The sequence below is a fragment of the Taeniopygia guttata genome, chromosome 2, assembly GCF_048771995.1.
Source record: "Taeniopygia guttata chromosome 2, bTaeGut7.mat, whole genome shotgun sequence".
Taxonomy (NCBI): domain Eukaryota; kingdom Metazoa; phylum Chordata; class Aves; order Passeriformes; family Estrildidae; genus Taeniopygia; species Taeniopygia guttata.
This window is the reverse complement of record NC_133026.1, coordinates 13,472,692-13,488,762: the sequence shown is the minus strand read 5'-3', so window position 1 is coordinate 13,488,762 and position 16,071 is coordinate 13,472,692. Positions and strand designations below refer to the sequence as shown.

The following is a 16,071-nucleotide window of genomic DNA, read 5'->3' as shown; positions in this document are numbered from 1 at the left end:
GTAGGCAATTCCATACCAGCTGTGAATTCTTAAGATAACTCAGTCTGAATGACTGGGAAAATTATGAAACTAATTAACAGACTCAGACAAAATACTGTATTATGCTTATGGATAATCCACAGTGAGATGTATCTTTGGCAGCTTTATTTTGGACAAAGACAATTAAGGTTGAGGTTAGAGACTTTGTAAGCTTGAATACATAATTAGAGTCCAAAGATTGCATTTCACTGGTCTTTAAGGGGTAGCTGCAAATATCTGACTTGAATTGCTTAAGCACTCCAAATAAGGAAGTTTTGTTTGTAACATAGTACCAATTTTTTTAAAGTTTTCTTTGTAATATAGTACCAAATAATTAGTGTAACTCACCCAGTATTAGAAATTATTTTAAATGAGAGATTACAGAAACAAATAAGTATTTTTGATGTGTTTTTGTTATTTATTGGAAAGGTCGTGCTGCAATTTTAGGAGTTGTACTACAAAATTTGAATAAAATGGGCATATGCTTTTAGACAGCTATTCTGTCCTGTGTTACACAAGATATTTTTCTGGTTTTCAAAATGAATTTGAGGAGATCTTTCTTTTCTGTTTGGAGCTAAGCTTACCTAGAGGGCTACAATTTATAGTCATATCTTGTTATATGCTTGTTACATGCTTTTATGTATTCTTTAGACCTTAATTGTCAAATTATGTGACAGTTCAAAGTTCCTGGAATGTAAAAATCTGGTGTCTCTAAATCATTTCTAGTTAAGTAGCTTTAAAGTAAAGAGACACTCATCACTGAATTAATCGGTGTTACAGAAATGTCACATGCATGAGCACAACAGAAATATGCTGCAATAAGCCTGGTGATACAGTGCACTGTTTTACTGCACTCATTTTATTTCCTGAAGCAGTCCCTAAGGGGCATTTTTTGAGTGACAGCAGAGGACACTTGGGTGAAGTGCTAGCTGAAGAGTTCCAGCACTGAAGGGTAGCATTAACTTTGAATGAAAAACAGCAAGCTAGTTCCTTACTTGAGATAAAAATATCTTCATTAATTATATTCTCTTTAATTTGAAGTATAATTCAAATTGACTAGATTCTTCCCAATATTAGTCAGCAATTTCTTACAGAAATGGCTGTGCTGAGTTCCCTGTTTAACCACACATTCATTGCCAGATGCAACTGCAGGTCATGGGGCTGCTGGCTGGTCAGCTCCTGAAATTCCAGAGCTGCCACAAGGGCTGCAGGACACTGAAAACATGTAATAATTATTTCCTCATTAAGAGATTAAAAAGTATGGCTCATTTTGCCTTTTGATTATTTAGAAAATTTGCACAATAGTATAGTTGTATTTTTATTAGTTGCACTTTGTTTTATTTTCATGTTTGCCAGGACACTTTATTTCACCATAAAGTCCTGCTTCTTTAGCTGCTTTAATTCTTGTCACTTTTAACTGTGTAATGGATTCCCAGACAGCCAACAGGAAGTGTTTTTAGGTCAGCAGCTAATTTTCCCAGGCCCATTTTGCAGACTCTTGTGATTTATACCAACTCTATTTATAGAGGAAAGACTTTTTTTAACCTATGAACTTGCTATCCTCATGTTGGCATTTCTTCTATCAGCTGATGTATCTGCTTGTTGAGTGAGGATGACAGCAAAATTAATAAGCTACACAAGTGGAAAAATGTATTACAACAGACAATAATTTAATAATTTAAAGATGGTCTAGGCACTGCCTGCATCCTGCAATGTTAGTGTGCATGTCAAAAGTACCATGGGGGGAGGACAGCACATCTGTGATTACAGAGTAATCTCTGTTTTATTTACTTGGTCCCCTTTCCTGTAACACATGATTAACTTGCTGTTTTAAAGATTTTAGTCTTAAAAACCCCTTTCATATAGTGAATTCTATGATTCCCATTCACTGAAAGGAATATGAGATAAGGGGGTTATATGGTTTTCAAAAGTCTTGCACAGTCTGCGGTGGATCAGAAAAATGAATTTGGGTTCCTTGACTGTGGGCAAATCTCTGGGTGGTTATTCTCAAAAATAAAACAGTCATTAGTCCTGTCTCTCTGGTTTCATAGTTTAAAATGTGATAACCAAAACCCATGAGTTTCACGTGATTAAAGGCCTGTTTTCATGTATAGTTTTCAATCTTGCATTGTTCTTCAAAAGAAAATGTCCTGCCACATAGGACCTGAGGAAGTGGAACAAAATCTGTAAGAAGTACACACTCAAAATCACATATCTGTTGTTAATTTGGTAAGTACATTAATTTTTTGTTCTTTACCTTTAAAATCCATATTTCCATTTTCTGTATTTTCCAGACATATACATGGGGGTTCTTGGCCTCTCTATAGTTCCAACTGAGTTCGTACAGGTATTCATAATTGTAGTACCCTGCTAAAAATCAAAAGGACTCATACCTGGATAGTTTTCTATTGAAAACTTGGATGCTTCAATTTAATTTTCATACTTTTAAAAAAAAATTTCTTACCTTTTAATTTCACCTCTTGATTTGAAAATTAACTGAGGAAAGTCTGTTTTCACTCAAGACAGATGTTAATACTTAGGGGAACTTAGCTTGAGAATGTGTTTCACAGGAATAATTATTTAGATTCATCTGTATAGCTCACCATATTTAGCTTGATTCCCTGTCTCTGAAACCTATAACTTTTCTTCAGATTTATCCTTCAAACAGAACACTTTTATATTCTACTTTAAAAAGATGGTCTTCTGGGGAGCTGTAAGATAAAGCAATAAAATTCCCTCATATTATTCTTCATACAGAGAGCTCATCCTGACACATGATAGACACATTATCTTCTGGTGAGCCATGTTTTGAAAGATTTCAATTACTTGCATATTACCCTTTATTAGCTCATATTACAGGACTTGTAAGCTCACACTACACAAAAGTAGTGAGCTGCCACAACTGATAATCAAAATTATGAGGTATTGACAGTGGGTAAAAGTAGGGGATGTTATTTTCTCAAGATGAATTTGAGAGAAGATGGCTTTGTATGAACATGCTGTCCCAAATTGCTGGGCCTGGTTTAGTTCTCATTCTTGGTGGAAATTAGGCACAGCTACAGTCAAACTAAAGAAGTTGTATTTGCCTAGACTTGTATGAAGTAAGAAGAGACTAACACGTATACCTTCATAGAATGGGATCTTTCACAGGCAGGGCAGATTAAATCACAGTTGGCTCTTATTCATAATCCATATAAACTCACTAGCTAGCAAAGTGCTTTGTGGCAGCACTGCCTGGTTTTACACATTTTGTTTTGTTCAGTTAGGCTTTTCTCTACAAGGGGTTTTATTGTTCAAGAGGGGGCACTCCACCCTTGCTCATAGTCGAGTCATGGAGTAATTACTGCTCTTTACATGCCAAGATCTCAGACCAAGAAAAGGCAGCCAATCCTGATACAGGAAGACACACACTGGCACAAAAAAACTAACTAGGGAGACAATGAAGAGAGGAAAACACAGAGTGAGCCTGTATGGGATTGTGCTCTATCTGCCTGTGACAGTAGCATCAGGGGCAATGTTGTTTTTCCCCAGTAGCTTTCCAATATAGTTACTCCATTCACTGATGAATTGAGAGTATGTGAAACTGTGCCAAAGATAATCAAATCAAATTCCACCCAGCTGGTTAAATCCAATTGCCTGTGCCTTCCTCCACAATGCAAGGGCATCCATGGTACACTCTGCTGAACTGCCTCCTCCCTCCCAAAGCTCACTGCAGGTCTGTGCAGTGTGGGTGATCTTCCCCCATAAGTGTAATGCATGGGTTTCTGGCTGCTTCTGAGTGCAGATCTTATCTCATTCAATCCCTAAAGAAACAATAAAAACAAAAACAACAGTTACATATATATGTGTGTATGTATATATATGGGTAAAAATATTCTAGCACAGTTGTTCTTCAAGTGTTTCCCCTAAAACAATGAACTCTTCCCCTACTTGTGGGGAAACTGCCTCTTTGTGCAGTGATTTCAAGCTGAGAAACATGCACTAATAAAAAGATTGTAATATAAGATAATATGCACTTATCTGGGCTGTGTATGTTTCCGGAAGTACTCCAACACTGGCTCTCTGGTGTATCACCTTCCTTCTTGAAGCAACTGTTTCCTCCTGTACAGTAAGTGGCAATAGGCAGAGTCCCCTGGTTGCCACATGCTTCAGAGTAGGAGTGTGACTTAGGGCTCTGCACTGTTGCCTAGAATAGTATTTCCTTATGGGCTAGCATGAGACTAATATCCCAATTTATGCACTAAAGTTGAACACATTAATCAAATAGCCCAAATTTCTGTCTTGATCTTCAAAATAAATCTTTATTTACTCTTTCCCCATTTCTCACTGATTCCAGTAAGGCACTTGATTCCTGAGAAACAAATGTGCCATTCACCAGAGGAGTAACTCCACTGATAAAATTTGTGTATTTTTAAACCAGGTCCCATCTCTTACATAGTCCTTGTTAGGTCTGGGTGTCTTCCCTGTGAACAGTAGCTGCAGCTATCTGCCGTGCACAGAAACCTCCACCTCTCTCTGCCGACGGCTCAGCACTTGGGGCTGGCAGATAACTTGTGTCAGGGCTGAAAGGATGTCTTCTGGCAGGCACTGGATTTCTACCTCCAAGAAAGAGAAAACTGTCTTAACCCTGGCAGAATCAACACTTTCAGCAAAGGGGAAATCTGCCATAGGAGTAGTCTATGCAAATACTTGTGGGAGGGAATTTAAGACATGATCCATGAATGCATTCCCTTGAGGAGCAGCACAGTAAGAGGCCATAAAGCCTGGGTCAGGATCAAGTGTGATGCATTCTGAACTTGCCTTCAGGAAGGAAGTCTGCTAATATTACTGAATTCAGGCTTATAACAATAAATGCAAATATTAACAATAAGAATTGTCAGAGGGACAATAACATTCCTCAGGTGTATTCATGACTGGTTTTAACTGATTTGGAATTTATTACTATCATCAAAAATTTTAGCTATTACAATCAACAAAGTCTAGGGTATGATTCAGTTGACCAGGCTGAACACTTTGTACATGGGAATGTTAATTTTAAGCTTTTGCTTAAATTCCAGACAATTATTAGCTCTGTGAGAAAACTGAAACTATGGCATTTTAGAGTGGCTGTACACTCAAACTGCGAGTACAACTCCAACTAAACATCAGATGGCGGTGTGGGGAAGGTATTATGTGACACGAATTTCTCAGGCTGTATTTGAAAGATGAGCAGAACCAAAAGATCTGGTTATCACCACTCATTTATCTTAAGGTTTAGGGGTTGTGTTTTTTTGGGGTTTTTTTTTGTTGTTTTTTTTTTTTAACCTGTGCTTCACAAATCATTTGGTTTGCCAGCAGGAAATAATTTTGGATTAAATAATACTTATAATTTTTATCTGCTCAAAATAGATGAAAAGCTTATATAAGCAAAATACTGACCAGTATCTGCTGGTTTGAAACACATTTTTTGACAATGTTCCAGGAAGATTTCAATCACAAAATTTAATGGGTCACATAATTAATTTTAGCCTATTAAAATCCATTGTCTTTTCTATAGTGGAGTATCTTCTGTACAGTAGAGATGCTACAGATTTAAAATATTTTCTGGGCAGGAATAGGCACTTTTTAAACAAAGGTATGTCAGCACTGACCAATTGTGAAAGCCTTGGCCTTAGTTTAGGGAGCTTTACAGTGTTCCTCAGCTGATGCAGTTGCTCCAGAAGGCAAACCCAATAAAATACATAAACCATAAATCTCAAGAACAGAATAATCTCTGATAAAAGAAGGACATACATTGATTTCTAAGCATGTCAGTAAGATAAAGTGAGCTGTACCTGCTTTACTGTATGAATATTTATCAGATTATGCAGTTACATTTGCATCATGCACTTCAGATAGCTGAAATAAAATAATCATAATCAAACCTCAAATATGTTTTCATGGTATATATTTCACCTGTTCTCAGCTCTTACATACCAGCAGGATACCATTACCTTAGAGCAGCATCCCTTTTCTTTGATTTGAAATATGTATTGTGGCACCTTTGTCATTATAATGTATTTCAGCAAGCTCCTAGAGTGAAAAGAGGAGGAATAAAGGTAAAAATTTAGGATGAAAGGCTGCAAGTAAGGAAATAGGTAGCTATAAAGAATAATAGAATTATGGATAGAATATAGAATGGTTTGGGTTGGAAGGGACCTTAAAGGGCATCTATCTAGTGATCACATAGTCACAGCTAGTGATTAAATCTAGTGATTACGTGTTCACAGCCAATGATCACAAATTTAAAATACATTAAAGCAATTACAATGTTTAGTTTTATAATATTAGTTTTAAATAAAACACAAAGTTTAAATCAATCCTTTCTAACAAAGGAAACATGTCTTCTTAAGCTCTACTTACAAATTTAGAGAAGCAAACTTTGTAATGAACCGATCTCCATCTTTATGTGGCCTGTTTTTTTTCAAAGCTTATGAAAAATTTGGAGTAAGTATAAACTGCAAGTTTTGTCTAAGATTTTGCTACGGTAGATTTACAATTGTTACAAGTTTCTAAATAATTAGGGGTATGAAATGTTTATGAAAAAATGTAGTGGGATTGATACTGCAAGACAACAGTTAGTATTACCCAAAAAGTACCTAAAAGACAATGGCACTGGTGCCCTAGGAGTAGTGACACATGAAGTTGTGACACATGGAGTTGAAAAGGCCACAAATGAGCACAAATGTGTCCCTGACTCCAACAGGAAGGTGGAATTTAACAGGGCAGGTCAGATGAGTCTTCCACAGAGATCTCACTAGCTTGAGGTCCTCTTGTAAGATGTGGTAAGCCAGGTATTTCAGTAACATCTTACTGTTCTGTTGTATATATATTGAGATGATTTGACTCTTTAAAAATTGTGTTGAGATTTTCTGATTGTTGCGTATGCCCATTTGAGATTTAACATACCCTGCTGCCAGGTGAAGGTCAGGCCTGGTCTGAGCAGGCTCAGGCTCAGCTGGAGAGCAGGTGAGCTCCAGTGGAGGGGCTGAGGTGCCCTCAGCGAGTGATGACATGGTGGTGGAAGGCACTGGTGGAAGGCACTTGTTAGCATGACATCCTCTGAGACAGCATTTCTAAACCAGAGCTCAGCAAAGATTTTCCTTTTATCTGGATGCAAACTACTGAATACACTAATAAAAAATAAAGATGCTAACCTAGCCTTAATTTGTGACTTACTCAAACACGAAGGGACAATGTAACTCCAAATCTACTGTCCATACATGTTTGGGGAGGGGAGTGTCACAAAACTAGTTACAGAGGATATCCCCAAAACAGTTTGATTTTGTAAAAACCTCACATTCTTTTTCTTTCTTCTTGACCCTTTGTATCCCACTAGAGCACATTTCCATCAATAAACATTCAAAAGGCAGTTGAAAATAAAAACTATTTTCTTTGCAATGTGTGATCTGAAAAAAAGTAGGATAAAAACGTACAAGTCTTTCATGTAGTCATCTGACTCGAGCAGATCTTGTGAAAACATCAGATATCATGAGATGCCTGATAGATTAAGTAATGGCTCCCTGGACACAGGGCTGTAAGTCAAAGCATCTTTTATAAACACAGAAAAGCGCTTTTCTCTTGTCAAATTATCAGTGTACCCATTCAACTACCGTGACTCAGACCTCCAACAGTCAAGAGACTTGCTTAATTACAAAGATTTAAAGAAAAAAAAAAAAAACCAACAAAAAAAGACTAATGAGAGCCATGTACTATCCCCATCTTTAACATTACTTTGAATAGGGCAAAAGTGGATTTTGACTGGGAAAGCCCTAAACGCGGAGGTATTACAAAGGGGCACTTAACACCCTCTCATTTCCCTGTGCCTGTTATCTTTGGAACGGTCAGTCCACGGGAGAGTTTAACAAGTTCTCAAAGAATCCGTGCAGTGCCTGCAAATCTCAGGGACACCAGTGACTGTCCCCGGTTGGATACGGGTCCCCGGTTGGATGCGGGTCCCCGGCCAGCCTCGGGCTCCGGCCTAGATCCGGGCGGCCCGCGGGGTCCGGGCGCGGACGGGGGACACCGAGGAGCCCCCGGGCCAGCGGAGCGGCCTCGGCTCGGCCGGGCTCCGGGCCAGGGGAGCGCCCGGCGCCGGGACGCTCGGCTGAGGAGGGCCGGGGACCGGGGACCGCGGCTCAGGGCGGGCTCCGTCGGTGGCTGCCGGGGCGGCCCCGGGGCCGGGCCGGGCTCCGCCGCCGCTCCGCAGCCCGCCCGGCGGGAGGCGTCACCGCCCGCTTGAACCGGAACCGGTTGGCGGGGGCCGCCCGGGGCGGCTGCTGCTGCCGCTGCCGCTGCGGTGTCGCTGCCGCGGAGGCTGCGCCGCTGCCGCGTGGGTGCGTGCGCGGAGCGGGCCCGGCGGCTGCGCGGGGGCGGGGGAGGATGGGGCTGTGCCCCGGCGGGCCCCGCGCTGCCCGCCCGCGGAGGAGGGCGGCTTAGCTGCCGCAGCCCACGCCGGCGGGCCGCGCTGCGGGGCCGCCTCCGCGGATGAGCCGCCGGGGGGAACCGCCGGCGAGTGCAGCCGCAGGGCGCCGCAGCCGCCGCCTCCTCCCCCGCCGCCGCTCCCTCTCGTCGCCGCTGCCGCCCATGGCTTCCCGCCACCCCCGCTGACCGGCCGCCCCTCGCCTCCTCCCGAGCCGAGCCGGGCCGGGGCCGGGCAGAGAAGATGGGGAACACCACGTCCTGCTGCGTCTCCTCCAGCCCCAAGCTGCGCCGGAATGCCCACTCTCGGCTGGAGTCCTACCGCCCCGAGGCCGAGCTGAGCCGGGAGGACACGGGCTGCAACCTGCAGCACATCAGCGACCGGGAGAACATCGACGGTGAGCGCGGGCGGGCAGCCCCCGCAGCCCTTCCCTTCCCCTCCGCTCCCTGCGGCGGGCACGGCTCTGCCCGGCCGCTCCCCCGCGGGCGGGGCCGGCCCGGCCGGTCCCGCTGCCCCGGCGCCGTGTCCCTCTGGCCGCCGCGCTCCGCGCTGGTCACCGTGCCCGCTCCCGCGGGGCGCGGGGGATGCCGCGGTACATTCCGCCTCCAGAGCTGCCCGTGTCCCCGGGGAGAGCTGTGCGGGACCCTTCGAGCGGGGGCCGGGAGCATCCTCGCACCGCGCCGCATCCTCCGGCAGGGTGCAGTTCTGCAGCCCCGGGGCTGCGCTGCCGAGCCCCTTCGCCCTTCAGAGTACCGTGAGGTGACATTACGGGCAGTCCCGGCGGGCTCGGACAGCCGGGGCTCGGCTGTGGCCCCGGGGAGCGTCCCTCGCCCTTGGCAGGGCTGTCTGTGCCGAGCTCACGTCACCTGCCGGGATGTCACCTGCCAGGCCTCTGCAGGGGTGAGCGCTTAAAGGACAAACCCTGCCAGCGATGAAAGTGGGAGAAATGTTTCCCATGACAACCTTCTCTTGCAGTGACTTTTTCTTCCCTTACTGTCGTGGTGAGACGCAGTGTTCATCATGAATACTGCCTTGCCCTCTCTTTCTCTGCAGAGATATTAAAAAAGCCGTGTTCCTGTTGGTTTAGTCGTGACTGAATGTGGTGCTGTTCGGCTGGCCAGAATACAGCTTTATTTTAAAGATGTGGGCTGAGTTAATGTATACATGTAATTTAGTTTTTGATTAGCTGAAGTATTTAGTCCTAAAACTTTACTTGCTAAAAGGTCAGCTATCTCATGGGTTTGTTCACATGAACTGCTTTTGGTAGAAAGCCAGAAAGTAGGACTTTGGTGCCCTTCGGTTTGCCTTCCACATTTTTTCACAGCTTATTACATTGTGTTATTAGTGCAGAATTAAATGTTCACTCACTTCTTGACACTGGCAAAGTTGTGAATCCCATGGAAGCATATAGGTACCCTCACTGGTTTCTTTCAGTGAGGTACGTTCTAGAAATAGGAACGTTTTTCAGATGTCTTTGCTACATGCAGCTGAAAAATGGAGTGTAACAGAATCAGTAGGTGGAAAAAAATACATAATGGTGTGATCTGAGAAAGCCAGGGAGATGAAAGAACCAATTGTTGATCTGTGAATGATTAATTCTTCCAGCAGTCAGTGGTGTACAGTGTAGCAGGACACAGCTCTCTCTGATGGTACGGATTTCTCCATCTATAACAACATAGGATGCAGTAAAGTTTTTGGTCAGAGATGTGTGGGTTTTGTGCCTTGTTCTCAGTGTGCTTTTTTTTTTTTTAATGGATGGGAAGAAAGGCTTTGATGGAAATAGTAAATGCATGAGTACTTGTTAAAATATGCATGCAATGCAGATAAGTTCCTGCATCTTAGTGTTATTTGCAAAAAAAGCCCCAGATCTTTTTTGGTTGGTTGTTTCATTTATTGTGTCAAGGTACATGTGTGTTCTGTCTCTCTTCTCCTTTAAACTGTGGCATGTGTCAAGTGTAGAGTTGAAACCTGTTGTTAGAACATAGAAAACACCTCATGCATTATTTATTTTAACATTTTGTTGGTTTTCATCCGAGGCCATTGTCAGTGTAATGCCACAGTTTCAAATGGGCAAGCTGTCTTCAAATTTGTGAATGAACAGTTATGGGTTTCCTTTTGATGCTTTACTCTGCTCTTGGCCCTTTTTATGGCTAGAGTCTGAGAGGTAAGTTTTCACTGGGAAGACTGATGGGTAATAGATGTCTGTACATTCAAAACAACTGGACAGTCTGGGATAAAACAACTTTCTGAAGCGTGCTTTGTTGCAGGTCTGTTACCCTGGAGTCACGCTTATTGACGGTCTCTTGGTTAAAGATGATGACTGAGTATTAAATGTAACAGGATGATTCTTTGTTTCTGAAATTTTATTTTGTATTAGACTAGCTATTATGTTTTTGTTGTTGGATTGTTTGAAGTTGTATGGCATACAGACGTTTATGGATGTGTCATTGGGGTGGGAAAAACCCTTCACAGTAAAGAACTCTGATGATGTTTTTGCCCTTTTAGAATGAAAGAACAATAGTCTGGTTATCTGTGTTGTGAAGACAGCATGCTGGATGTTTATTCTTAGTGTTTCTGCGAGTCATAAGGTTTCCCAAATCAGTAGTGTTGCCAAATGTGCCTTTTTAAAATTAAATAAATGATGACAAAGTCTAATGCACTGAAAGGAAACTTTTTTGACACTTCAAATTTATTTCTCACTGTTCTTCAAGTGAGAGCCCTTCCATCCTGCTTGGGTATGTGTGTCAGTGACGAGTCTCAAAGTGCAAATTCATGTCTCTAACAAGTATTTACTTTGTCACTGGTACTTTTAGGAACTGTAAAAATCATGTTATGCGGTAGCTCAGTTACTGTGTTTTGTGGGGCAGTTCTTTTCATGCTCATATTAATGGAAATTCAGGAAGCATTTTGTTTTTTGAAGTGGGTAAAGCTACTTGAATAAATCAAGAACTTTTAAAAGTTTAAATCAGCTGTAGGCTATTTTAAGCTTTTAAGAGATGCGTGGTTTTCACTGTTCCAGGCCCTGTTTCTGGCAGTATGAGAAGGAGAAAAAAACCAGGGAGGGATGTCAAATCTTCAAGAATAATTTAACTGGAAATTTAGTACTAGTGGAACTGTTTGACATCTGCCTGTCTTACATACTTCATAAGGAAATACTCATAAAATCTGCCTTCAAAATCATGCTTTTGAATTCTCTAATTCAAGTTCCATACCCAATGCACTCGTAGTTTTTCAAAGAATACGTGGAGAAATTGTTTTCCAGTAGGAATTGGGTTTATAAAAAAATACCTCTACATCACTGGTACTTTGCCAGAAAAATCTCAATTTCTGTAATATTTTAAAACTTTTTATAAATTGGTATCTGAAAGAGAAGGGGAATTTTGAAAGAGTTTTGATGAAGAGGAATTTACCAAGATACCTACGCTGTATCGTAAAGTTGAATTTACCTCTCTTCCTCTTTTTTCTTCCCCTCAAATTTCTAAGAAGGTGGTGGACTTCTACAAAAATCCACGCATGCAAAATTGCCTCCCTGAATATTGTTCACTCACCAGAATGCTTTGTTTTTGTTTGTTTCTGAATGCTTTTTTGTTTATTTTAGTGTTAGTTTCTACAGGCCCATGATAAGGAAGAACACAACAGATTTTTAATGTTTTTCTCTTTTGAGGAAGAGCAAGAAGGTAACTGTAACATACCTGAGGTTATCTTATGTTTTTGATGATTAATTGCTTAGGGTGAGCTTCCACATTTTTCAGTGCTTCACTTTTAGAAGTTTACTTTTAAAAAAATTGTGGCGGTGGATTCAAAACTTGCAGATTCCTACATCTGTTTGCCATCAAGACCTCTTTTACAGCAGTTAATGGCAGCCATAAGTAAAAATGGTCAAGACCTTCATGTCCCAGATTCTGTATCTCTTTGGATGCAAACTTTTGCCTGTGTAAGCACCTTGGTGTATGGATCGTGTACGTCCTTGCTGTCTGCGCTGCCGTAGCCCAGACTCCCCTGGCTCTTCACATCAGCAAGGCACGATCACAGCCAGTGGTGGTTTAACTTGGGAAAAGGCAGCATGTGCTCAGGTGCGATTCCTCTGTTTGAAGCATGATTTCTACAGTCAGCTTTTCAAGTATGGAGCTGTAGTGAGGGGGGTGAAAGGGAATGTCTTACCAAAAATATGATGGTGTGAAGCAAAGCTGATACTGTACAATGAAACTGGCTGAAAGGCTGTTCTTGAAACAGGGACTAGATGGAGAGTGCCTAGGCTATTTCAAGAAAAGATGGTTCCTAATGTTCAGCTTCTCCCCTTTTTCTCCCTTCACCTAACCAAAATCAGATTTATTTTTGTCCTGTTCTTTGTAAACTTCTGCTAATGTTACTAGGTCATGCATTGCTAGCTCAGATAATGTCCTGTGCATCACTGATAAACCTTTTCAGCCCTTTCCATGATGGGTCAATCATGTTAATTTTTTTTGCTGCATAATGCACAGACTCCTAAGAATTGACTGCTTTTAAAAAAAGCCATTTATTTGTTCATGTATGTATTTTTTTTCCTGCAGCTTCTTGGAACTGGCATAAGAGGGTCTCTGACATGGGATTAGTTACTATTTGTGTATTTCTTGTCTGCTGGGCTTTATAAGAATTACAAGATTTTAGCAAAATACAAGGAAGTTTTAAAATATCTGCCCCATATGCCTAATGGAATTTTGCTGAAAGGGAACACTGGTGTTTTCAAGAGCTAGGGCATGATGGGTTGCACATTGTGAAGGAACTGACCTACTTCAAAAAAGTCAAGACATAAGCATTTCAGAACCAAATTGAACATCTAGTGTGCTGCACACAGACATTCCTGCTAAAACACAGCTTGTGAAAGGATAGCCCTTCTTTAAAAACAGAGCCTATTTGGTTTGCAGATAATTCTCTTTCAAAAAATGTTCTTGTTCCTTTAGCCAGAACTCCAGCACAGAGGTGATCTATGTGTTTTTCAGTACTACTGTTTAGGTATTTGCCGTTACCTACCTAAGCATTTGTCAGAGGTCGTATATCAAGGTACCCCTGTATTCTGATGCATCAAAAAATTAAAAATGCAGCCTGCTGTGGCCTACATTGGTGAACCTAGGCCTGTATTTCACCTTGCTAATGATGCCTCCTGCACAGCTTTCTTTTTTCTTCTGTTATCAGCCTCATCTGGTTATTCTGTGTCCTGTTTCTCCTAAGAGACACCATCGTGTCATACATACAAAAGCCTCCTTTTTACATTGTTCACATCAAACCAGTAAATTTAGACCCTGTATGAAGTCAGTATTTTCATATTTAGCTGCAGAACCTTTCAGAGGTCCACATACTAAGACTTATCATATCTGAATTTACCTCTGATAAATTTTATTAGTGCACTGCCATCTGATTAATATTTTCTTTGAAAGTGAGTTACACAGTCTTGGGTGGGTAAATTGTTACTTGAAACAGAAGGACAAAACTTAAAATTATATGTTTTAGAAAATGGAAGGACTACTGTATTTTGAGTTGTTTTGGATATTTTTGAATTTATATTTTTTTACCCTTGGGTTTTATAATAAGAATAATGTATGTAAAACCTCTTCACTTTGTGGTCATAGCTAGTTTACCTAACTTTATGTGCTTACTGAAGGTTTTTCAGACTTCCAGGGTATGTTTACTGCATCTGCAGGCCTTACTCAGGTCAGATGGTACAAAAAGCAGTCCTGGTGGGACACCCTACAGCAGCTTACTGACATCATGAATGCCTTTTTCTAGCTGCTCTCATATCCTGAGGCTGGAAGGGGAGTAAGTGAGCAATGTCTAGCACTACCTGATGGCTGTCCTTGTCCTTGTCCTGCCAACCAGCTGCATGTCACACATAATCTAAATATCTTCCTTGCTTCCTTCCATCTTTGCAAGAATATGAAATACACTTTGCACACTGAAAACATATATATAGCCTTTCTCTGAGCTTTCCGTGTAGAAATGAGTCAACATTACTTTTGCTTCTTTACCATTCTTTGGACTTGGATAAATAGAACTTTTAAAATGTATTAATTTCCTATGTGCATTCTGACATATGGATTGATCTTTTTCACTTCATCCTGCAGAATATTTAATGTATGTGCCATACCTCTCTGAAATGTATGTGAAGAGCTAGTAAGCATTAATAAATCTTTTAAGTCTAGGACTGTGGATGGACTAGATGGCCTATTCCAAGCAGTGTGCATAGGTGGTGCCTTCACTGGAGTAGTTACTACTTCCTGTATCTTCTCTAAGAAGAACGAGCAGTTTGTAAGGAGTTTGATCTCCTTACAAACCAACCTTAAAAGCAAATATTCCAGAATTACTGAAATGGACTGTTGGGATGTTAATTTCCTTAGCTGAAACCTTTTGCAAAATTGACTGACGTTCAGAGATGGTTTTACTGAGCTCAGATTAAACTAGTTTTTGTTGCTGATTTTGTAAGCCCCAGTAGGAGCATCACCAACCCTTGTGCTGCTTCTGGGAGGAATGGTTTTAAATTTGGGGTGCTCAGTAGCCTGAACTGGGTTGAGAAAGAACTTAGTCTTCAGGCTAAAGCTCCTGCTTCTAATCCTTAACTAGTATAGAAGCTGGCTAAAGAGCCGTGGTTGGCAATAATAGAAAATTACTAATTGAAACTGGTTGGAGAAATTGCACAAAATCCTGGTTTTCCCCTGCTTTTGTTTTAATTTGTTTCCTTTCTTATCATGCTTATAGTATTTTGGGCCTGCAAATTGGAAAGGATTTTTTAGATCATTCAGTGAAGACAAGATTCTCAGATCATCAAGATTCACATTTTCCATGAACCGGTGTTAGAATCATAGAATGCTGTGAGTTGGAAGGGACCCACAAGGATCATTGAGGTCCAACTCTTATTTTTTTAACTTCTCCCTTTATTTCTTTGGAAATGAATACTTTCTTTTAAGTCAGGGTAATGCTGTAACCATGTTGCTGAAATACCACTGGTGTGCCATCAATAGGTGCAGTTTGCACTGCAAAACTGTGTCCTCCTCCTGTAGCTTAGGGTGGTTTGAAAAAAATGTATCAATAAAATCAATGTTTTTGGTGCTGTGAGTGGCACTTTATTACTGTTTTTGTTGGTGTGAAAATGTTGCAGAAAACTGCAGTAGTTGAATGCTCAGACATGGTTATGGAATAGAGCTAATCCAAAAATTAAAAACAAATTTTCATCCACCTTGTGTAACATTTCCCGTGTCTTTTTTGCCGTGATTCTTAGAGGGAGAATCTGCTCTCTAATATCCTTCTCTCTGCAATAATAAAAGTCATCCTTCAACTACTGACTCCTAATTTTCTTTAAAATCAAACTCCACCCAGCCTTAGTTAAAAAAGTCTCAGACTTTTGGGTTGCTTATCTTTTATTGTCTCCATAATGATTCTTAGCTGTGGCTGAGATCCAGAAGATATCAGATGGGAAGTGAAAGTATTTACTTTCAACAATATTGAAACCAATATGAGAATGTGTTGAAATTTTAAAAGATTGTTTTCTTTGCTGTGTTGGTATTTCATTAAGAGTGGGAATTGATGAATTGTTCCTTAATCTGAAAGTTGGATTGTAAGGAGACAAAAATTACAGAAGATAC

At 41.1% G+C, this 16,071-nt stretch overlaps 1 protein-coding gene and 1 long non-coding RNA gene across 3 annotated transcripts in view; one reads left to right on the top strand and one right to left on the bottom strand.

Moving 5' to 3' along the window:
• Nucleotides 1-415: 415 nt before the first annotated feature.
• On the bottom strand, nt 416-8,174 carry LOC121469416 (uncharacterized). Its single transcript, XR_012054446.1, has 2 exons — nt 2,276-8,174; nt 416-2,182 (listed from the first exon to the last, which is right to left on the bottom strand). It is a non-coding gene; the product is annotated as an uncharacterized lncRNA (long non-coding RNA).
• Nucleotides 8,175-8,219: 45 nt separating this feature from the next.
• CCNY (cyclin Y) overlaps nt 8,220-16,071 on the top strand; it is a 120,092-nt gene continuing 112,240 nt past the window's right edge. Inside the window, exon 1 of one of the 2 annotated variants that reach the window (XM_030264322.4) lies at nt 8,220-8,855. In XM_030264322.4, coding sequence (XP_030120182.1) covers nt 8,702-8,855 — 154 coding nt within the window. In that variant the 5' untranslated portion in view covers nt 8,220-8,701. The remainder of the gene's footprint in view (nt 8,856-16,071) is intronic. The other variant, XM_072925337.1, reaches the window with a different exon arrangement.